General features: G+C 48.7%; 1 protein-coding gene across 1 annotated transcript; it reads left to right on the top strand.

The window, feature by feature from the left end:
* The first annotated feature begins 1 nt into the window (after position 1).
* Positions 2 to 23,135, top strand: POLDIP3 (DNA polymerase delta interacting protein 3). Its single transcript, XM_059937104.1, has 9 exons — positions 2 to 159; positions 10,395 to 10,785; positions 11,552 to 11,638; positions 12,845 to 12,940; positions 14,710 to 14,889; positions 15,450 to 15,527; positions 17,881 to 18,010; positions 19,367 to 19,433; positions 20,792 to 23,135. Exons 1-9 carry the CDS (start codon positions 101 to 103, stop codon positions 20,967 to 20,969), a joined length of 1,266 nt encoding a protein of 421 aa, XP_059793087.1. The 5' UTR covers positions 2 to 100; the 3' UTR covers positions 20,970 to 23,135.
* The last annotated feature ends 1,062 nt before the right edge of the window (positions 23,136 to 24,197 follow it).

Here is a 24,197-nt window from a genome sequence, read left to right as displayed (position 1 = left end):
GCCGAACGCCGGAAGCCGCTAGTTGCTCCGTAGCGGCCGAAGGGGCGGGCTCGAGGGCCGGGGGACGGTAAACTGCTCGCGGCTCGCGCGGCGGTGCAAGATGGCGGACATCTCCCTGGACGAGCTCATCCGGAAGCGAGGGGCTGCGGCGAAGGGGCGGTGAGCGGCCTTTTCTCCTTTCGGGGTTCACGGCCCGAGTCTTAGCGGGGCTCGGGGCGGAGGAGGGAACGGTCTGGGCGCGACGCGGAGGGCCGTCTGCGCCCGCCCCCTGCCACAGCCGCGCTCCCCATTGGCCCGGCCGCCGCCGCCGCCGCGGGCCCGGCCGCCCGGCTGCCCACTGGCTGCAGGCGCCGTCGCTCCGGCGGGCCGGGGGTAGGCCGGTGGGACCGCTGACGGCGGAGGGGCTGGACTGCGGGGCTTGTGGGAGCGGCCCGAAGGGCGCCTCGCGGGGGGCGGAGCTGCGGTTGCGGAGGGGACGCGCTGCTCGCGGCCCGGAGGGTCTCTCCGGCGCAGCCCTTCGTTTGAGGAGCCGGGCGCTGTTCCACGGTCTCAGCGCGGCCTCAGAGTTAGGACGACTGGAGTTGCGCGGGGAAGTGACTTGCTCAGACTCTGCCGGTCTGTTAGTGCCGAAACCGAGACCCACACCCAGACCTTTAATTTCCAAATTTTGCGCCTGGCTCCCCTCTAACACTCGACTCCCTTTGTGCGGCATTTCAGGTTCTCTAAGCGCTTTGCTGCCCAGGCGGTCTCATTTGCTCTTTTCGCAGTCCTGTTGGCCCGCTCTTAATGTTTTCCCCGTTTTCCAGATGAGGAGCTGGAGGCGGAGTGACTTGCCCGAAGCCACGGAGAGCTGAGATGGGTGCCGAGTGCACTTTATGAGCTGGCTGAGTTGGCCTCAGGCTTGGGCAGAAAAACAGGTGGGACGGGGCTGGAGGCCTGCCGTTTCTCGATGGTTCGCAGAGAAGACTGTTATGTATCTGGGTGAGGAGTCGCGGGGGTGGTTCTCAGTTAGGTGCTCCAAACTTCCGCTGGACCCTCAAATGTTGTGAGTCATTTCCAGCCTTTGTGTGCTCCAGTTCACCTGTATGAGAGAGTGGGAACTTTGGCCAGTAGTTTTCTAGCACGCGTTAAATTAGTTCAGATGTTCTTGTAAACAGCCAGGCTGTAAAGGTCGATGTAGTTTTCTCAGATAGTCATTCACTCAGCAGACGTGAATTTATTAACACTGCCTGCGTGCCTGTGGCTCGAAAATGGATTCTTTTACTCTCTGAAAGGTATCCCCCCACCCTCACCTCTGCACACATAGCCACTGCCACTGCGCCCGCCACCACGGAATTCACCAGCCAGCACTTCACCTGGCTTCTGGTTCATGACAGGCACCCAGCATTAGTTTTCTCTACCATTACGTGTGAGTAGTTGTCTCCTAGGTCTTCCCTCTAGTAACTGGTGTGGAATTGGTGCTGGGTCCTCGGGCCACTTCTGAGGCCGTCCAGGTTTCACAGGTTTGCTCGACAGCTGCTGAAGGAGCCAGCTTCCCAGGACCTGCGCTTCCTGCAGTCCCTCCCCTCAGTTCCTGACTGCAGGCGGTCTGTACTTTTTTGGTGTTGATGCGTGCAGAGGCTTGTGTTGGGCATTGGGTGAGCGTGCAGGGAAGGGAGGATGTGTGGACCCCTGGGAAGAGCAGAGACTGTGCAGCCAGGCGGACCTGGTCCCTTGGCAAGCCCCATTGTTGGGTTCTGTGCCTCCCTGGCCAGGTGACTTCTGAGCTGGGCAGTTTCCTCATTTGTAATAATGGTTCCTGGTATGTGGTTGAGAGAATTAAATGAGAATGTAAGAATGTATATTTTAAAGTTTGTACCAGATAGTAAGGGTTTAGCAAATGACTTTAAAGGAGTAGAAGCCCAAATCCCTCCCCCCAGGGGACATAATAGCTAAGCATTGGGGTCCTAGAGTCAGACTGCCAAGTTTCAATCCCTGCTTCTCCCACTTTCCATATGATCTTATGAAAGTTACTTAACCACTTCATGCCTCTCTTCCCTTATCTATAAAACATGGATAATATTCGCTTCATTAGGTATTGTCAGGACTAAGTCAATCAGTGTATCTAAAGTACATCAAAAAGCATCTGATGGGTACTGAGTGCCCAATAGATGTTAGTGGTCATCATCGTTACTGAAGGCTTTTAAGTACAGAAGTAACATCCAGTCTTCAGTGTGAGAATATTGCTTTGCTTTTATGTGAAGATTGGATTGGGGGAAGTGCAGGCCAAGAGACAGTGTAGAAGAAACTGGACTGCATGCTGTGTTTGGGTTAAACCTGCTGGAAACTCCATTTTTAGTTTGCTTGCACAGCCAGCAAAGGGAAAAACTAGATGGGGTGGGGAGGGAGTCCCCATCAAGAACTGAAAGGTCTGAACAAATGTCATTTCCTACAGTAAACAAATGGCTATTTTACATGCTTCCTAGAAGAAATCACCTTACTGGAAACTTTGGTTTAATGTAGCATGGTTGTCCCAGGAAAAACTTTGTGCTTAATAATTTAGGAAGAAAGAACCTCTGACCATCTCAGAAAACTTCTTTCGTCTTCTTAGTGGAAATAGCAGAGGACTGAGCCCGTGGAGGCGTAAATAACCCCTTTTCACAGGTCGTGGAACGTGCTTGTTCTTCAGAGCAGCCACTCTGCTTTGTGTCCATCGCATCGTGTACGTCAAGAAGGGTGTCGTTATCATCGTTAGTACCTGGCCCCAAGTTAATCATCAAAAGGTTCCTTGATTAATATGAAATTAGAGAAAGGGGGGAATGATTTTATGGTACTTCATCCAGGCCATGGTGAGGTGCTCTCCTTCCCCACACACAGCACATCTCTAGTGGCTCCAGTTGTTCAAGACCCATAGATGAGTCTTCCCAGGGCAGCACTGGGCACCAGCTGCAGCGTGGGCCTGCCACTCTTGTCGATTTCTTCCTTTAGATGTGAGAGTATCACTGATTTGGTTAGTCAAGTCACCCCGTCTTTGGTTTGCTCAGTTCACCCCTCACAGGATAGCTATCTGTCACTCCCTCCATGTAGTTAGATGAAGGTGACACGGCAGCCTTAGTGGGGAAGTTGGGCCTTGAGTGTGCTGGAGGTGAGCAGCTCTGGGCCAGATGCATATGTGAGAGTCCTTGGAGCCATGGGGAGAGGAGGTAGGGAACTTTCGAGTTCAGGCCAGGGCTCTGGTCGTGGTACTCACTGCTGGTTTCCTTATTGAAATAAGGTAAAGGAAATTAGATCTGAAACAAAGAGGAGGGAAATGAGTTGTTACATTAGCTTAGAAGGGAAGAATTATAATTTTAAATGGAACATCTGCACAAGACTCTCTTGGAGGGTAAGGGGATCGTGTCTTGTTTTTCCTTGTGTCTCTAAAGCACATAGTTCAGACCCTCAGTAATTGTTAGAACGAAACCGTGTTTTCTCCCTAAGATGACCTCAACACACACGTTCTAACCCAGAGACCCCCATGGATTAAAACCCACGTTAGAGTAGTCCAGGGTCCCCCTTGTGGGCCCAAATCCTTTGGAATGGACATCTGTCCAGAGCCAGCTGCCACTCTGCTCTCCACAGGTAGATCCAAGAGGGTGAGGCATTCCTAGCCTCAGACAGACCCTCCCTGGTCATGTGTATGCCAGGCTCCAGTCGGGGACTGGGGGAGGGGGCTCGGGCTCCAGAGGGTGTTTGCCCTCTCGCCCACACCACTCTTCCTAGGACCTGGTGGCGTCCCTGGTGAGCGTCTGGAAGCAGTGTACAGTTGCACTGTTTCAGGTGTGATGGGGCCAGGCAGTTAAGAGACTTGCTCAAAACCTCCCTCTCTCCCCCTCCCGAACATTTACTGAGGCCAAAAGTGTAGAATGTGTTTCGGGAACATCAGATAGTCTGCCGTGGGAGGTGAGGCTGCAGGCAGTGGGGGCCAGACTAGTGGTTCCACTGAGGGGTTGGGCTTTGTTAGGGAACTCTTAGCAGTTCTTGGAGCAGGAGGGTAACATAACTGGTTCTGTGTTTTAGAGACCTGCTTCTAGCAGGAATGTTTATTTGAAAAATTCCTGATGACTAATGCCTGCCATATAAGCAGTACTGCTGCCTGCTGGGATGAATGGCTGTCTTTTCATGCAGGGAGAGGAGCAATGATTATAAAAAGCCTGAACACTGAAACCCCCTAAAGCTGCTTATGAAAGGAGTTGAAAGAATTGGTGTAACCAGGGAACTGAATATATGGAATTGAGGGAAAGTAGCTTACTCGTGCTCTTAGGTCCACAACTGTATCACCTCCCTCCCCGAAATGTACCTTTTGTGCTGTTCAAATAGATAAAAATACCAGCACGGGACATCTTGGTGGTCTTTCTTGCTAGACAAGCAGTATGGTGTGTGGGTCTCTGGTGGGTACACTGTCCGCCAGCCTCAGTGTGTGTGCTCACCCTCTCGTCACTAGAGGGTACGCTATATCCCTGGATGTGACTGGAGTCCTAATTTTTTCCTTAGCTTGGGGACAGTATTCACCCTTCCTTAACTCCTCGAGTCCTGTTCTTTATTTTTGACCCACGCTTGATTTATTGGTATTTTAACTAGGTACAGTGAAGTTCAAATCCAGCCTTCACCATTATAGCTCTGTTATTTAGGATAGTTACTCTCCTTGAATCTCAGTTTCCTCATCTATAAAAGGTGGATAATATCCTAATTCTCAGAGTTGTGAGGGTTAAAGGAGGTGGGTCAAAGTTTATGGATCTGTAGTAAGTGCTCAAAACTGTTAGTTGAGAGTGCCTTCTTTGTAAAATCTTTCATAAACCCTGGTAGCCAATTGCCCCTTGTGTGGCCATGGCAGACATTGCTTATCAACCATAGACTTCTGTGAATTCTCAATGCAACACTTCAAACAGCCATTACAAATTATCAGAGAAGGGAAATTGTTGAGGAATATGAATAATTTAAGGTTGCAGAAGCCTAATCTCCCCCGCCCCTCCTTCTGCAAAGGTTTACTGGTCAGACCCAATTGGAATGAACCAGAAAACTTTTGAATCTGCCCCTTTCTTCATTCTCTGTTCAAGGATATGAATTTTGTTTTCAAGAATCTCATTGTTGGGACTTCCCTGGTGGCGCAGTGGTTAAGAATCCACCTGCCAATGCAGGGGACACGGGTTCGAGCCCTGGTCCGGGAAGATCCCACATGCCGCGGAGCAACTAAGCCCGTGAGCCACAACTAGTGAGCCTGTGCTCTAGAGCCCATGAGCCACAACTACTGAGCCCACGTGCCACAACTACTGAAGCCCGCGCTCTGCAACTAGAGAAAGCCCGCACGCAGCAACGAGGACCCAACGCAGCCAAAAACAAATAAATAAAATAAATTTTTTTTTAAAAAAGAGATAACCTGATAATCCTACATCCATTTAAAAAAAAATCTCATTGTTCCTTTAATTATTCAAAATAGTTGCTTTCAGTAGCTTTTTCTTTTTTCCTTTTTTTCTTGGCAATAATGTTTAATTGCTTAAATGACTGGTGAAATTGGGTAACTTGACTTTTTGAAAGCATAATGCCATTGGGTCTAGATTTGCCCAATTTTATGGTATTGTAAAATCATGGTGTATCGCACGATAAGATCATCCTATCTCCTGTAGTTATAAAAATCAGGAACCTTTGGTAGGGGTACCCTGGTGATGGGAGGAGGTGGGATTTGGAGAAGACAGATGAAGATAGGAAATCTTCATTCAGGAGGCCAGGCTCAAGTTTGGGTTAGATGTGTCTGACCTCCACTGTGTGGTGGACCTGGTCATCAATGAAGTATTCCACTGTCAGTGTTTATGCAGCCTGCTTCCCTTTGTAATGTCCACTCAGTCGGAGACCAGCTGCTTTCTCTTCCAGGAGGCCTTTCCTGAAGCTCCTGCAGCTCGGCAAGATCCTTGTGGGTCCCACTTTTGGAGTAAGGGCCAGAGTGGCCCTGTGCCATGGCTGTGTTGGTGCCCCTCTCTCAGCTGGGAGAGCGATTGGTGGCCAGGATCCTAGCAGGGCACTGGACCAGTTGGTGAGGGCTGGGTGGAGGACTGGCCTTGCAGGGGCAGTGTTCTCTAGGAGAAGCCCTTCCAGGGCAGCCACCCCTTCTCCCGTCTTACCTCCCCCGGGGCTTGGAGTAGGAAAGAGAGAAGCTTGGAATCTGTTATAATGGAAAGAGTCTGGAGTCTGGGGTCCAGTCCCAGCCATGCCAGTAGCTCTTTGATTTGGTTTCTCCTCTGTAAAATGGAAGTGATGGCAGGTAATCTCAGAGATTGTGAACCTAAAAGGAGAATGTAAGTTAGTAGCCCTGTAGGGTCCCTGACATAGCTCTTTGAGCCTTTGTCATTCCCCTGGGGCAGTGTTGACATAGGGGAGGAGTTGTAGGATGTACCCCCTGGGAAGCTCTTAATCCTGTGGATGATGCAGGCTTGTAAACAAATCATTGTGATGCTGCGTGGTAGGTGCTTTAATAGAAGCTTTGTTCAGTGCTTTGAGGGCTCCAAGGAGAGAGCCTTCAGCTGTGGAAGTTATATGGGAGAAGTGAAGGAATGCTCTTGAGGGTGGGGAAATGGGGAAAACTTAAACGCCTCCTCAGCTCCGCCCTCCCGCTCTGCGAGAGCAAAGAAGCTACAAGCTGTGGGTTGTAGGGGGCGCTGTCCACATTTGGTCTGCCTAGGGTGCCTTTTGACACTACTCTTTCCAGAAACCCTGGGCTACCTCTAAGCCCTCCCACAGCCCCACAGACTTTGTTTTGTTTTGTTTTTAACATCTTTATTGGAGTAGTATTGCTTTACAATGTTCTGTTTCTGCTGCACAACAAAGCTGTACATATACATATATCCCCATAGCCCCTCCCTCTTGCGTCTCCCTCCCACCCTCTCTATCCCACCCCTCTAGGTGGTCACAGAGCACCGAGCTGATCTCCCTGTGCTATGCGGCTGCTTCCCACTAGCTATCTGGTTTACATTTGGTAGTGTATATATTTCATGCCACTCTCTCACTTTGTCCCAGCTTACCCTTCCCCCTCCCCGTGTCCTCAAGTCCATTCTTTACGTCTGTGTGTTTATTCCTGTCCTGCCCCTAGGTTCATCAGAACCATTTTTTTTTTTTTAGATTCCATATATATGTGTTAGCATACGGTATTTGTTTTTCTCTTTGTGACTTACTTCACTCTGTATGACAGACTCTAGGTCCATCCACCTCACTACAAATAACTCAATTTCGGTTTTTGGTTTTTTTTTAATATATATACATTTATTTATTTATTTATGGCTGCATTGGGTCTTCGTTGCTGCACGCAGGCTTTCTCTAGTTGCGGCGAGCGGGGGCTACTCTTCGTTGCAGCGTGCGTGCTTCTCATTGCGGTGGCTTCTCTTGTTGCGGAGCACAGGGTCTAGGCTCGCAGCTTCAGTAGTTGTGGCACGCGGGCTCAGTAGTTGTGGCTCACGGGCTCTAGAGCGCAAGCTCAGTAGTTGTGGTGCACAGGCTTAGTTGCTCCGTGGCATGTAGAATCTTCCCGGACCAGGGATCGAATCAGTGTCCCTTGCATTGGCAGGCAGATTCTTAACCACTGTGCCACCAGGGAAGTCCCCTCAGTCTCCCAGAGTCTCTACATCAGAAAATAGAGCAAGGATGGACAAGCAGTCCCACCTACCCACCTTAAACCTAATCTGATTGATTCTGTAAATGACCCCTTCCACTCTCTCTTCCACCTGTTTTTGTTGTTGTTGTTGTTTTTAAATATTTATTTATTTATTTATTTGGTTGCTCCACATCCTAGTTGTGGTATGCGGGATCTTCGTTGATGCGTGTGAGATCTTTCTTTAGTTGTGGCCTGTGGGATCTTTTTTTTAGTTGTGGCATGTGAGACCTAGTTCCCTGACCAGGGATCAAATCCGGACCCCCTGCATTGGGAGTGCGGAGTCTTAACCACTGGACCACCAGGGAAGTCCCTTCCACCTGTTTTTTGTATAAACCCACCGGAAAGTACTTAAATCCTAATTTGCCATTTTTCAAAGAAAAATGACATTATGCATCACTGCCTTAGGTCGGGCTCTGGCATAGTAGTGGCAGCAGGTGTTTTTCCACTATGCTTAGAATAACAAGATGAAGGTCCAGGTTTTCTTTTATTGGTGCCAGGAAGACTCATCTTTGGTTGCACTCCTGCTGTTAGCAGAGGAGCTGGTGGACAGTCTCACTCCAGCTGGTTGAGGAAGAAAGAGGCAGTAGGAGAACCCAGTGGCTTGCCCACTATGAAGGATGCCTCCTGGGAGGCCTGCACAGTGATGTGGGACATGGTATAGGAACTTGTTTATTCAGTAGTTTTGCCTTCTAACTCCAGGTCAGAGATTTTCAACACTGCTGTTCTCCAGGATCACCTGTTGAGTGAAAAATGCATGTGCCCAGGCCTTCACCCAGATTTTGGACTCAGTAGCTCTGGGGTGGGGTTTAGAGAGCTGTATTTTTTTGTTAGTTTTCTTTTTTTTTTTTTTTTTTAGAGCTATCTATATTTTTAAGAAGCTCTTTAGATGTTTCTGATACTGAGCCAGGGCTCAGCAACACTTACAAAGCACGGGGCGGTGAATCAGGAATGAGCCCCATCCGCCACTTCCCTCCCAGTCCAGGGTAGGGAGAGAAAGGAAGAACACAAAGGATAATAGACACAAAGGAGGGCTGGTCTGGAAGAATCAAGAGAGGGTTTCCCAAAGAGGAGGCGTAGGAGTTGGTGTCCCCAGGCAGGGCACCTGCCGCAGGACTGTTTGTCTGGCTGGAAGCCTTATGGTGGGGTGGGCAGAAGCCCACAGATCCCAGAGAGGACTTCCAGGATTGTACTAGAAGCGTCTTCTGTTTCCTTGCAAGCCATTAGAAGAGCCAACGAAGGAGCCCCAGCAGAGAATGGGGCTTGTTTTATGGAGCTTCGTTCCTTTCCAGTTTTAACAGTTTCTGGATTGACATTTTTGTTGTTGCAGATTGTGATAAGTATATATTTGGTCTTTGTCCTGGCACACAGTTTCTAAAACCCTTGGAATTTCCTGAGTGATAAGGGTGATAGGAGCATCTTTTGTTCTAATGAGGCAACTCTTGGTGGGCCCCTAGAGAGCTTCAGGACAGGGGCTGGTCACCAGAAAGACCTAGGCATGATTAGCCTGTTGGAACTTGCAGCTCCACCCCACTCCCCACCCTGGACCTCCAGGGAGAAAAGAGGGGCTAGAGATTGAGCTTATCATCAGTAGCCAGTGATTTGATCAATTATGGTAATGGAACCTCCATAGAAACCCCTATACAATTGAGTTTGGAGAAACTTTGGGTTGGTGAACACATCCATGTGCCAGGAGGGTGGTGTTGCCATACCCCTTCCCTGTGCTTTGCCTTACACATCTCTTCTGTTTGGCTGTTCTTGAATTGTATCCTTTGTAATAAACTGGTAATAATAAGTAAACTGTTTTCCTCAGTCCTATGAGCTATTCTAGCAAATTATGTAACTTGAGGAGGCGGGGTCGTGTGAACCCTCCATTTATAGCCCGTCGATCAGATGAACAGGAAGCCCAGGACTTGGAATTGACCTCTGACTTGAGGGCAGTCTTGTGGGACTGAGCCTTTAACCTGTGGAGTCTGTGCCAACTCTAGGTAGGTAGTGTCAGAATTGAGCTGTCAGACACCCAGTTGGTGTCTAGAGACTTAGAGAATTAGTTGGCGTGAGGAAGAAACCTACACATTTGGAGTCAGAGTGTTGTGAATAGAAACAGTTCAGAGTGATTATTTTTCTTTCTACCAAGTCTTTATATCTTAGTCTGTTAGTCCTCTGGCTCCAAGCCAGACCCATGTGTTGGCTTTCTTGGTCCCAGCCCAGTGGGGGGTATCTGCCTGCCCTGGAGGCAGGAGGCTGCCAGAGGCCAGCTGGGCACCCTTTGTTAATCACTTAAGTTCTCTAAGCTTGTTTCTTCTACTGTAAAATGGGCATAATAATGCCCGCTTCACAGGGCGCTGAGAGTGGTGATTGAGAGCAAGGATGTGGAAGCACTTTGGAAACTGAAGTTGCTCTTCAGGTGTGTGGGGTTATGATGTCTGGGAGATATGCTTATTTTATGTGATATTGTTTGGAGGTGTCTATCATAGTGTCTAAAAACACCTGGTCTGGGGAGCAAAAACAGTTTTACCTAGTGATAGAAACCAGCAGGCCCTCCTTCCTAACTTTGTTTATAATGCAGAGTTAAAAGTCATAAAACTACGAAAGAAGTCTCTATTAATTGTTTCCTCTGACAAGGAGCAGCTTTCTGGTTTCTCCAGGACTTCCTCTGTTTCCGGTATTACCATGGCTCTACTTCCACAGCCTGCTGTTGATATCCAGATCCTCTTAATGTTGCAGTTTTTATTTGCAGGCTCAATGCCAGACCAGGAGTTGGAGGTGTCCGATCTCGTGTTGGGATCCAACAGAGCCTTCTCGGCCAGCCAGCACGCACAGCCACCTTCCAGCAGAGATTTGATGCTCGGCAGAAGATTGGCCTCTCAGATGCCCGGCTCAAGCTGGGAGTCAAGGATGCCCGGGAAAAGCTTTTGCAGAAAGATGCCCGGTTCCGGATCAAAGGGAAAGTGCAAGATGCCAGAGAGATGCTGAATTCCCGCAAGCAGCAGAGCACGGTGCCCCAGAAGCCCCACCAGGTGGCTGATGCCCGGGAGAAGATCAGCTTGAAGCGGAATTCCCCTGCTGCCTTCATGAGCCCACCCATCGGGACAGTGACCCCTGCTCTGAAGCTCACTAAAACCATCCAGGTAGGTTGTGGCTCCTGTCACAAATTCCTGGAAACCAGTAACAGCTGTAGTTTCAGGCAGGGACCAAGGACCAAGAGTGTTGAGGCAAAATGACAGTTCCCCCAGCTGTTAGTATAGTAACCATATGAGGAAGGCAAGATATCATCTCACTTTTCTGTAAAAGAAAAGGGTGGGGGGTAGTCCAGAGAAATTAAGTGATTTTCTAAGTGAGATAGTAGTAGAGGGAAGTGAGAGGAAAGAACAAAACATTTGTTGAGCTCGTGCTGTGTGGCAGGCACTTAACATTTATTCCTCACTGCAACCATGGACTATTACCCCAGTTTTATAAAAGAAGAATCTGAGTCTCAGAGATGTGAGTAATTGTGCACAGTTACACAACCGGTCAGTGGGAGGGAGGACCAGGATAGAAGCCCAATCAGACCTGGCTCTTAGTGCAGGGTTTTGGCCACCTGCACAGCTGCCGCCCCAAAGGGAATGGAAACAGTATCATTTAATCTTCTCAGCAACTTTGGTAAAAGGAACAGCAGCAGCAGTGAACATTTATTAAGCCAGGTTCATTGAGCCCTGCAAATGCGTTGTCACATGATCTCTGGGATGATGAGTCTTCCTGTCGCTTTCCTGCTTTGGGCATAAGGCACTCTTGTAGGGCCTTTTACCACAGGCCAAAACTGAGTGCCCACCATATTTTAAGTTAAGTGATCCTCTCCTCATAAAGAGAACACATGCAGGCCCTGTGGGATGAATTTTGACCACTGGGTATTTCTAGGTTCCGCAGCAGAAGACCATGGCGCCGACTCATGCCCATCCTGCTGGAATGAGGATCAACGTCGTCAATAACCACCAGGCCAAACAGGTGGACTGTGTGTGTGTGTGTATACACACGTGTGGTTTTGTTTGTTTAAATTTTTTAATGTTTATTTACTTATTTTGCCTGTGCTGGGACTTAGTTGAGGCATGCGGACTTCTTAGTTGTGACGTGCAGACTCTTAGTTGCAGCATGCGGACTTCTTAGTTGCGGCATGCATGCAGGATCTAGCTTTCCGACCAGGGATCAAACCCAGGCCCCCTGCATTGGGAGCACGGAGTCTTACCTCTTACCCACTGGACCGCCAGGGAAGTCCCCCACACTTGCGTGTTTTGATGTGGCCTTCCAAGTGGATTAACTGAGGCCTGGCCCAAGGTTCCAATTTGAAGAGTTGGAGGAGGGATTAATTACATTTGACACTTTTTGCAGTGTATGAGTTTTAAAAAGAAATTTCTTCAATGCATAGGGAGAGAGAGGCAAATTGAAAGTTTTTTTTTTTGTTTTTTTTGTTTTTATAAAAGTAGTATGTGCTTATACAGAAAATTTGCAAAACAGAGAAAGGTTAAGGAGGGGAAAAAAAAAGTCCTCACGCTCTGGCTCTCTACAGCCAACGCCTGTTGAAATTCTGCCCTGGTTCCTTCCTGTGGTGTGTGGGTGTGTGTGTGTGTGATTATTATTTATTTAATGCATAGTTGTAGTTGTGATTATGTTATTATCCAGTTTCCTGTTGTTTTGTTTTCACTTTATAACTCAAGCGTTTTTCTGTGTTTCACATTTACTGTAAACATTTTAATAACTGCTCGATCCATTGAGTTGACATTTGAGTTTATTTCAACCATTTTCCTGTAATTTTCACTGTTAGAAATCTTTCTATGAACATCTTGGAGGAAAAAAGCTCTTTTTAGAGTTTGGGTTTATTTCTATAGGCCAGATTGCCCGGCACAGACTTTGTAAGCCAAAGGATATAAACAGACAGTTTAGGGGCCCTTGATAGGTATCTACAAGGTACCCACTTGTAGAAAGGTACTTCTGATGTATCTGGAATTGCAGCACTTTCATTGGGCCCTTGGGGGCAGGGAGGCAGCCTGCCAGGACTTGAGCCCCAGTCTCCCAGACCAGTTTCCCCAGGCACTCCCCCTGCACCCACTTCTCCCCCCACCTCACTTACTCCAGCCCTCATCTCCCTGTTGTCCTTACTCCAAATGTCTGTTGAGAGCCTGCATACCACGTTAGCTTATATTTCTTTATTTTCAGAATTTATATGACCTGGATGAAGACGATGATGTTATAGCTCCCATTCCTAGTAAACAGATGACATTTGCAGCCTCAGGCAGCTTTCTCCACCACGTGGTATGACATCTTACCTTCTTGCTACACTCTGGGTGTGTCTGATCAGGTTCATGGGAGAGGTGGTGGAGAGTAGGGCCTTTCAATTCAGAAATATTTCTTCATTGGGGTCATGAGATTATCAGAACCGGAACTAGTCCACCCTCTGGCTTTTATAAATGCTGAGACCAGCAGCGTGTCCACTGACTTGTTCAAGATCCCACAGATAGTGAAGTGCAGAGCTGCAGCTCCCAATTGCTGTGTCTGAGTCACTGCAGGGGAGATATGAGTGATCCCACAGAACAGAATCACATTTTATTTCCTTTGTGGCAGGACATTCTGCCTGGTCCCCTTCCTTCCATGGTCAGCAGCTCTGGCTCCATTCTTGAGTCTGGATTCCCTTGGTTAGTGTGTTAGCCAGAATAAACTGAGCCTTGCCTGAAGGCTCCACCAGGTGCAGCCTGCATGCTGGGAAAGCTTGATGGACTAGGATGCTGAGGTGCCGTGCAGAGAAGGAAAGGAAGTCGTTTCTCGGAGTATCAGGGACCTCTGAACATCGTGCTCAGCTCAGTGCACGCGGCCAAATGACACATAGGGAGGCGAGTGGGTGCCCAGGCTAAGTGCCTTTGTTTGGTCTTCAGAGACCCAAAGACTCAGTTTTGGTCACTGCACTGAATATGTGGACTAATTTCCTGGTTACCATGGAAGCTCTTAACGTGATGTGTGAAGCTGAATGATGCCAGTTTGTTACAAAGGGGCTGGGCCTTTCCTAACTCAGTTAGTGGCTAACCCTAATTGGAAAAAACCCTGTGTTTATATTAACTTACTTAAGACTTCCTTTCCTTCCCACCCTGTGAGATGGGTACTGTTCTTACCCCTATTTTACGGATGAGGAATTAGGCACAGAGAGGTGAAATAAATCTGCTCAGCTTATAAGTAGTGGATCGAGGATTTAAGCCTAAGCAGTCTGGCTCCCAGGCTACGTGTTTAACCACTACACTCACTGGCTCTTGAGACTCAGAAAACAGCTGGAGAAATGTGGGCTCCAGCATGAATCTAGATTCACCTGGATTGGGAGAAGCTGGTGAATTGACCCTGTCCCATCATCTTCCTGTCTGGCTGCTGCATTCCTCCTTTTTCCTAAGTCGACAAGACCACCTGCCACTTCTGCCTCATGCATTTTTTTTCCTCAGACACATTAAAACCAGGGATTTCATTGGTTTATATTTCCAAGGGGTCACATCCGCAGTTAGGGGTAACAGGGGAGGGAGGGAGGGAGCTGTTTCTGCTGCTTGGCACATGCTGACTCTGCCAGCACGTCCCTGACAGTCTGGGAGCTGAGGAGGCAGGGCTACACATGGTTCCTCTATGCAGAACAGGGACCAAAAAGCTGGGAGTCCGGGCCTTCTTAAGAGTGAGTTCCTATTCCCAGCCAGCCCATCGTGATAGAAGCATATCTAGGAGTGAACTTGACCCCAAGCTTTTGGTCTCTAACTCCAAATTGTAGGGTTTTTATAAAGTCTAAATGGTACGGGTGAGCCTGTGGCTCCTGTTCAGGACGGCGTGGAAGCTTCTTGGAAAGGGCTTCCCGCGCTGGAAAGTGGCTTCTGTGAACACACGTGCAGGCTGCTTTTCTCTCCTCCTGCCTCTTCCCTGGCACCTGGCACCTTTCTGGCTTTAGATCGATAATGGAACTGGGGAGGTGGGGGAGGCCTTGAGATACTGGGGGTTGTCAGCCCCCTGGGGTGTCTGGGTCCCTAGCTTTTCAGATTCCTCTCTTCCTCTTTGTTTAGGCTGGGGTGAGCAGTTCCAAGCTTTCCATGTCCAAGGCCCTTCCTCTCACCAAAGTGGTTCAGAACGATGCATACACAGCTCCTGCTCTCCCCTCCTCTGTTCGAACTAAAGCCTTGACCAGCATGTCCCGGACATTAGTGAACAAGGAGGATCCCCCCAAAGAGCTGCCGCCCGCTGAGGTGAGGTGAAGGTGAAGGAGCGGAAGTGACCACACTAGTTGAGAGTTAGCCTGTGCTGGGTGGGCAGTGTGCTGTGTGCATCCTGTTGGGTCCTCATAGCGCCTCTGTGAGGAAGGTGTTGCCGCCCCCGTTTTACAAATGAGCAAACCAAGATCCAGTGGCCCCTGCCCTCAGAGAGCTCACAGGCAAATAGGGAAAACAGAGCTGCAGACAGAGCACTGTGCCTGGTGATACAACAGAGGGCTGCCAGGAGCACTGAGGAAAGAGCATCGAATTCAACTGGACAGATACGGGAAGGCTTTAAGGAGAAAGTGCCGTCTGAGCCTGGCAGGTCTTGAAACATGAATGGCATTCCAGGCAGAGGCGCGGGCCTGAAAGGGCCTGGCGTATTCGGGAAATGATGAGAGGTTCCATTCCCTAGCATAGGGTGATGGCATGATTAGAGGGGCCCAGTTGTGACAGGCTCTCCATGGGGGTTTCCTCTGGGCCTTCCTGGTCGTTTGCCTGAAGTGAGCTCTGCTGTTCACTGACTTCCGGTAATGTTCTTTTATCTGTGGCAGCCTGTCCTGAGCCCTTTGGAAGGCACCAAGATGACCGTGAATAACCTGCACCCTCGAGTCACCGAGGAGGACATTGTTGTGAGTACTGTGGCCAGCCAGAATTTCAAATCTCAGGCCACTTCTGTTTCAAGGGTCCCCAAGAGCACCGCCCGGTTAGCTGATTCTCCAAGAGGACTCACAGGACTTAGCATAGAGTTGTATCAGGGCTAAGATTCATTACAGGATACAAAGCAAAATCAACAGAGGGAAAATGTTCGTGAGGCAAAGGCTGGAGGAAAGCAGACTCCAACTTCTGGAGTCCTCTCCCATTGGAGTCACAAAGGATACACTTTATTCCCCCAGCAGTTGGTTGTAATGACACGTGTGAAACCAGGGAAGCTCATTAGCGACTCAGTGCCGAGGGTTTTTATCAGGGACGAGTCATGTAGGCACCCTCTGCCTAACACCAAAATTCCAGACTCGGAAGGAAAGCAAGTGTTTAGCATAAACCACATTGTCGGCACAAACAATTTAGGCTCAGTACGCCACTCTTATCAGTTAGGGTGATGGGAGCCCTCCCAGAATCCAAGTTCCCAGATGCCAGCCGAGGGCCAACCTTGGAAGCAGACCTTCCAAAGGAGAGCAGTCAGGCCAGATATGTAACCCTTTCCCTCACATCTTCTAAACCAGAGCCAGGGGAACTCCCTGGCGGTCCAGTGGTTAGGACTTGGCACTTCCACTGCCGGGGCCTGGGTTCAGTCCCTGGTCAGGGAACTAAGATCCTGTAAGCCATGCAGTGTGGCCCCCCCCAAAAAAAACTAAAACAAAAAAACCAGAGCCAGGTGCCCAACCTAAATCTCAGGGCCAGGGAATTGTGCTAGAATGGGATCATTTAGTCCCACTGTGCAAAATCCAGTGGTTCGTATTTTCCTGAGTCTTTGGAATTTCTTCCTCCTTTAGGGGTTTCCATGATAGCTCCAAAGTAAAAGGAATGAGATGGATTGGTGTTACCTGGTGGTTGGCCCTCTGGATTGCCCTTCTGGTCATCCTGTCCCACCCTTGGCAGTCATAGGCAAAACCCAACTGAGGTACCTAGTGAAGGGTGGCCCAGAGTTAGCCAGGACTTTTCAACCTCATTTTCATTCAGGCACCAATAAGACAGTTAAAGAATCCAGGTGCCCTTTTCACTCAACTGTTAGATCACAGAATGAATGCAGCTGGACTCCAGCCTCTCCCTGCAGCTGAGTCCCAGGTTCTGTAACAGCCCACACTGGCCGCCACGTTTGTTAATGGTTTTAATTGTGAAACATGAGTGCTAGGTGATCACTTTGTGAACGGTGCACATGAGAATGGAAATTGTCGCCTACTTTGTGTAAGACTTGACAAATTAGAAAGAAAGCAATTTTTTCCTGATTATAAAAGTAATAATAGCTGTTATTTATTGAGTAATTATAGCTATTATTATTTATATACTTACTGTGTGGCAGGCATTTTGTATGCAGGATCTTTGAAATTACAGAGGAATGAAAAACGAATTACCTGTAATGATTACTACTCATAGTAAACTGCCAATAATCATAGTGAACTGCCAATAATAGTCATTCTCACCTCTTTTCTACCCAAATAGGTAATGTTAAAAGAAAAACTAATAGAGTTAGAATCACACTTAGTATTCAGTTCCGTATCTTGGTTTTGATATGTAGCATTTTCCCTTTTATCATTAGAAACAAATCATTTCAACGACCTTTTCGTAAATCTTCTTTTTGTCCCCATAACCACCTGGTGAAGGCAGTTGCAGGTGAAGAAATGGCTTGGGTGCTAGTCGGCCTTTGCAGTCTGTATCCATATTGGGTTCCCTCTCTGGCCTCAGTCTGTGAATTGAGGAGGGATTGGAGTTGGAATAAATGATGATGATGACACAGGTGTACAAAGCACTGCCTTGAAAATGATTTCAGTTGAAACCCCTCAGTCTAGCCAAACCAGGATGATTGGTCACCCTGCATAGAACTCCAGAATTTGTGTTTCTGATTCCCAGGTGATATATTAGCCACTGTCTTTGATGAGCCTATATGTCTGTCCCTTCTCATTACAGACACTCTTGACAGAAATCCCGTATTCCATAACTATTACCCTTGTTGAGGAAGTGGGCACTGAGGCAGGAGGATTTTGGGGGTGACTTGGAGTCACAGGGACTCCAAGGCTTGTAAGCCCAGACTCAGTGCTCACTGCCAGAACAGCTGTTCCCCTCATCTGGTCCCAGGTTGAGGCCTGTGGATGTCCCAGGACCACCTCAAACGGAGCCTCCCTGAAATCTTGGCTGCTGGGCGTATGCAGTCAGAGCACGGCCCCCAGTCGGCCCAGAGCCCTGTCTGGGGTGTGTGGACGGCAGGCAGGGAGGATGGCTGCCCAGGATCCTCCCCCAACCCTAACTGGCCCTTCTTGTTCTTCACAGGAGCTTTTTTGTGTCTGTGGAGCCCTGAAGCGAGCTCGGCTGGTCCATCCTGGGGTAGCAGAGGTGGTCTTTGTGAAGAAGGACGATGCCATCACCGCATATAAGAAGTACAACAACCGGTGTCTGGATGGTAAGTCAGGGGGAAAGCAGCCACCTCACCTCCTCACCTTGCTGCTCCTCACTGCTCACAGCAGGCCTTCGGAGAAAGCCTTCCTCTGAGATGGGTGGGTGGACCTCCTGGTGCGTTAAACCCTCCGGGGCCGCCTATGTACTAAGAGCAAGCAGAGATGTTATGTTTTTAATTGAAGTATAGTTGATTTACAATGTTAGTTTCAGATGTACAGCACAGTGATCCAGAGATACACACACACACACACACACACATTCTTTTTCATTAGAAAATACTGAGTATAGTGCTATACAGTAGATCCTTGTTGGTTATCTCAGCCTCTGCTTTTGTATGGGATTATTTAATCCGTTCACATTTTATGTGGCTTTCTTTTGCATTATATGAAAATCTAATGCAGCATTTTAGTTCTTTTAATGATTTTTTTCCACTATATTTTTTGAGTCACTTTCTTTTCTTTTTTTTTTTAATTTATTTATTTTTATTTTTGGCTGTGTTGGGTCTTTGTTTCTGTGTGAGGGCTCTCTCTAGCTGCAGCAAGCGGGGGCCACTCTTCATCGCGGTGCACGGGCCTCTCACCGTCGCGGCCCCTCCTGCTTCGGAGCACAGGCTCCAGACGCGCAGGCTCAGCAGTTGTGGCTCACGGGCCTAGTTGCTCCGCGGCATGTGGGATCTTCCCAGACCAGGGCTCGAACCCGTGTCCCCTGCATCGGCAGGCAGACTCTCAACCACTGCGCCACCAGGGAAGCCCTGAGTCACTTTCTTAATGGTTGCTCAAGGGTTTACAGTATACATTGTAGGTTATCAGAATCTATTTCAGATTAGTATTAACGCAGTTGCAGTGAGATTTAGAAATATAACTCCTATAGGGCTCTATTCCCTCTTCCCCTTTTTTTGTGCTGTTATTGTTACACTTATCACATGCTATATAAAGTGGGAATCCAGTACTTGTAAGGTTAATCCTTCGTGGACAAAGTAGAATCTGAACATACACTTTGAATCTTTTTTTCACTTAATTTTATACCGTAAGCATTTTCCCTTACTACTCGCTTCACAAACAAGTTTGGATTGCTTCATGCTGAGTCCACTTTCTCCCTTACTTTGACTCTGATCTCCTGCATGAAGCTAGCTCTGTTGCCACTTGGCTTCTTGGTGCCATCATTGGCAAGGTTTCATGGACCTCATAACCCTGGGGTTTCCTTAGTCTCTGGGCTTTGCCGAAACCTGACAGCCGCATCCCTGGCTGTGCAGCCAGAGCTGCCAGTGGTGCATGCTTTGACTCCTGGTGATGAAAATGGCAGTCCCTGTCCTTTTGTGTGAGGAGCTGAAGTCTCATGGCAGAGCCTTTTCTTTTTTCAGGGCAACCGATGAAATGCAACCTCCACATGAATGGGAACGTTATCACCTCAGAGCAGCCCATCCTGCTGTAAGTTCCAAAGGTGGGGTGCTGGGGACCAGGAGGAGCTTTTCTGCTTGCTTACTCTGCATGATCATCTCTCTGTTCTGAGGGGTAAACTGCCTGTATCACAGCTCCATTCCATTTCCTCTGCTCTGATAGGCAGCCAATCAGGAAGCTTAAATTTGTACAAAGTGGCTTGTCACATCATTTCTGCAGGGGATTGACCCCACAGGGGCTAACTTTAAGACCTCGTTCCCAGCCTTATAATTTAGAAACACCTGAGAAGAGAGTGGCGAGCAGGCCAGTTGTGTCCCTCTTTGCACAACTGTGTGTGCATTGTCCAGGTGAGCGGAAAACCCTGCCTCATGATTGACTCTGGGGGACAGTGCTGGGTGCTACCCCTTGTTTTGTTACATACCCAGGCATACATTGCCTGGTCCAGCACTGAGGACTTTTTGAAGCCTGAGATGCAGAAAATGTCTAGACTGACATTCAGGAGGAAGTCCTTTTGTAGACAAGGATACAGAGACCCAGGGAGAATGTTAGCCTTGCCGAGGTGGGAGGGGTAGTGTGGGGCAGGCCTGAAATAGACTTTGAAATACCGAAAGACGGCACTTTGAACCCTGGATATTGCGTTGTGTGACTTACATAAGTTTCTTAAACTGTGTTCCAGGATTAAGTTGTATTCTGAAAAATGTGCATTTTATGACCTAGTGAGTTTGGGAACCACTGGGCTAAACCCAGTTAAATCTACACGACTTCTCAGAATGTGTAATATGCCGATGTGTGTTTGACCATCCCTGAGGGACATGCAGTGTTTCCTAAACTTAGAACCCCAGATCATAGCAGACTGCATCTCAATTTTCTTTTTTTTTTTTTTTTTTTAATTTTATAGCTACTTTATTTATTTATTTTTGGCTGTGTTGGGTCTTCGGTTCGTGCGAGGGCTTTCTCTAGTTACGGCAAGTGGGGGCCACTCTTCATCGCGGTGCGGGGACCGCTCTTCATCGCGGTGCGCGGGCCTTTCACTATCGCGGCCCCTCCCGTTGCGGGGCACAGGCTCCAGACGCGCAGGCTCAGTAGTTGTGGCTCACGGGCCCAGCCGCTCCGCGGCATATGGGATCTTCCCAGACCAGGGCTCGAACCCGTGTCCCCTGCATTAGCAGGCAGATTCTCAACCACTGCGCCACCAGGGAAGCCCTGCATCTCAATTTTCTCATCATCAAATTTAAAAAATGATAGGTTTGCTATAAGAAATGGAGTAAAAGGGTATGGAAAGCATTATGTTTGGTGCCCAGCTTTTAAGAGATCCTCAGCTAACGGTGGGACCACTCTCTACCTAAGGGAAACCCACAAGGACTTTGACTTTTCTCTGCTCTCTACAGACGGCTGAGCGACAGCCCCTCAGTGAAAAAGGAGAGTGAGCTGCCTCGCAGGGTGAATTCTGCCGCCTCATCCAACCCTCCTGCCGAAGTGGACCCTGACACCATCCTGAAGGCACTTTTCAAGTCCTCAGGGGCCTCTGTGACCACACAGCCCACAGAATTCAAAATCAAACTTTGAGCGGGGGAGCGAGACAGCCAGAAGCGGGGGCAGAGGAGGGTGGCTCTGTTTCCCAAAACAAAGATTGTGACCTATGGGCCGTTGGACTGGAGGCCCCTGAGCGTGGGAAGGGTCGCCGGGGGTAGAGAGCTTCCTCTCTGGATGGTACCCGCCTTTCTGTGTTGTGTTCTACCCTGTGCCCTTCTGTATGTTAACATTTCCTGTAGTATGTTTCTTCTCTCTTCGCCTCATCACCAAGGTAAGCTTGTGTTGCTCAGAGTGTGTCCCCCTAAACTCAGCCCTGAATTGTTTTTTTCAATCTGGAAATGGTGCCCTGAATTCTCTGGGTGGCCTTCTTGTGGCCCCGTGGAATGCAGGGCAGGGGCTGTTTGAAGGACACTGCTTTCTTCAGGGGTGAGGGTTTGACTCCCCTTTCTCTTTTTTAAACTTTTCAAAGTGGGGAATGGAAGCCCCTGCCATCCTAATAGGAACCAGGTCAGCTCAAGAGCTCTGCCGCTCACTCTCCTGGTCAGTGGAGGTGGCCTAGGTGGGGATCAGGTCACAGGCCCCTTGTCCTCTCACCGCAGTTGGCTCCAGACCAGGGTGGTCTGGAGAGGACCCTGTGGCAAGGGCAGGGTGAGACTTGCTCTGCTAGGAAGAGTGCGCCCCTGGCTCTTGGTTTGGGGGACCTGTACTGACTCAGTCAACCTAGAGTAAATTCTTGAGTTCACGCTCCCCTCTTCCCTTGAGTTGTGCCGCGTGCGCCACCCCAGCTCTCTTGGCTTTCTGGGTGTCACTGCTGGGAGGGGCTTGCATCGTTAGCCTCCCATTTCTCACTCAGTACAGCATTGTCACACCCTGGTTTTGGTGCAAATGCCAGCTCTCTGCTGGTTGGGTGTTCAAAGGGTCTGCCTCCCGTTCTGTGACTCTGTGGGTCTGGGGGGTTATTTGAATAAGAGTTGTTGACTTAACTCCTAGATTTTTTCTTCTGGCCTCAGGTACACGTACAGGACAATAGTTAGGGATGCTGAGATTCGGCAGATATCCAGCAGCCACCAGGGGGCACTGCTCCACTATTGTGAGGGACCCATCCATCACTGACCGGAGGGTATTTTCCTGCCTTGGCCGTCGGGGTAGGGGAGCGGTGGGTGGTGGGGAGGGAGTTGAGAGAGCAAAGCAGCCTTTCCAGGCAAGCTGGTGTGTTGTTCCCTCAGCATGGTTCCAGGCATTTGGGGCAAAACTGTAGAACCTGGGGCAGCCCCAGAATATACCAGCACAGCATTGCTCCAGTGACATTCGTTCTCCGTTTCCTGCCGGTTTGTTGGGACTGTAAAGGGAATCCAGCCTAGCAGAGCTGGCGTGTTTTGGGGAGCGGGATTCTGAGGGCTACAAATCAGTAGCAGGTGGTATGAAAGGCACAAGCCTAGAAAGTATAAAGGGGACCTGAGACACTAAGAATCTCTCATGACCTACTTGGGGCCAGTCCAATGAAGAAAAACCTGGAAACTCGTTTCCACAGAGTGAAATCTGTCAAGCAGGGGGGACCCAGGGTTTGAACCGAGCTCATTCCTCCAGGTCTGAGGTTGCCCAGGCCTGGGAAGTCCAAGGAATCTGCCTGATGGTGCTCCACTTTCCAGTACTTTAAATAAGGCTGCTTTCATTCCCTTCTCCCCCTTTGAATGGGTGCAAACTTAGTTCTCTTCAGCAGCTAGAAGACATGCCTCCTACACTTTACCCTCCTTGGCCCCAGAGAGTGTCCTTAAGACACTAGGACCTGGTTTCGCAGGTACTGGAGACAGATCACTGCGCGGACTCTGCTTTCGGTAGGGACGGTGCGTATCCCGACTGCACGGCTTTATCCTCCTGTCTCCCCTCCAGTACCACGCCAGGCTGCTCTGCTTACCACAGGGTTCCAGCGAGCCCGCCTGCAGCCGCCTGCCACCTGGGCCCTGTCCTCTGGCTGGCCATATGGTACATTGCAGGGCAGAGCCTGTTTGCCCCGCTGTTCTACAGGATGTCATCGTGGGAGACAGAAGAGAAGGTGGTAGGCCAATCCTTGTGTCCTTTGCCTCGCACTCCCATGCATTCCCCATCTGTGTCTCTTTTGTTCAAAAGGAGAGGAAGAGGCATTAAGGGATGGAGGAGACTATGTGTTACCCATTTCTGAATAAACATTTGTTATTCCTATTTTTGAGCTGTCATTTCTTAAAAGATTATGCTAAGAGGCCTCATGGAATTTGGCACAAGAAAACGAGGATTTGCCTCTGCTTTACAGCTCACCAGCTATGACCTTGGGACAGTTGTTCCCAGGACTCGCTGAGCTGCAGTCTCCACAGCTGAGAGAATGTGAGCATCAGTGTCTTGGAAACACCTGGCAGAGGAACTCAGTACCTTCTGGGCCTAAAGTGCCTCACTGTGTATTAAGCATGGTCAGCTCCAACATAGAGTTAGGTCTGTTCATAGGGAACAGGGGAGCCTTTGCCTTGAAGTTACACTTATGGGTGAAATTTACTTCTTAGATCAACTATGCATTAGAAAAAAAAATTATACACATAAAATTTATCATCTTAACTATTTTTAAGAGTACAGTTCAGTGGTATTAAATACATTCACATTGCTGTACAACCATCACCACCATCCACCTGCAGAGCTTTTTCATCTTGTAGAGCTGAAACTCTCTCCATTAAACACCAGCTCCTCATTCTTCCGAGATCCTCCCCTGCCCCTGGCAATTACTCTTCTGTTTTCTGCCTTTATGATTTTGACTCCTCATGTAAGTGGAGTCATACAGTATTTGTCGTCTTGTGACTGGCCAGTTTCACTTAGCATAATGTCCTAAGGTTCATCCATGTTGTAGCCTGTGTCAGGATTTCCTTTTTAAGGTTGAGTCATATTCCACTGTATGTATACACCACATTTTGCTTATCCGTTCATCTGTTGGACACTTGGGTTGCTTCTATGTTTTAGCTGTTGTGAATAATACTATGAACATGGGTGTACAAATATCTCTTCAAAACCTTCAAGACCCTGCTTTCAATTCTTTGGATATATACCCAGAAGTGGAATTGCTGGATCATGCGGCAGTTCTGTTTTTAATATTTTGAAGAATCACCATTCTGATTTCCACAGTGGCTGTACCATTTTACATTCCTATATGGGAAGATGGGATGGAAGTACTTATCCCTATCCTTTCCACTAAATACAACCCTGGATATTTTATATAAAACAAACATAAGACTGGAAGGTGGA

This window comes from Balaenoptera ricei, chromosome 10 (assembly GCF_028023285.1).
Source record: "Balaenoptera ricei isolate mBalRic1 chromosome 10, mBalRic1.hap2, whole genome shotgun sequence".
Taxonomy (NCBI): Eukaryota; Metazoa; Chordata; class Mammalia; order Artiodactyla; family Balaenopteridae; genus Balaenoptera; species Balaenoptera ricei.
Note: the sequence above shows the minus strand (reverse complement) of the source record. Positions and strands in the feature narration are given on the sequence as shown.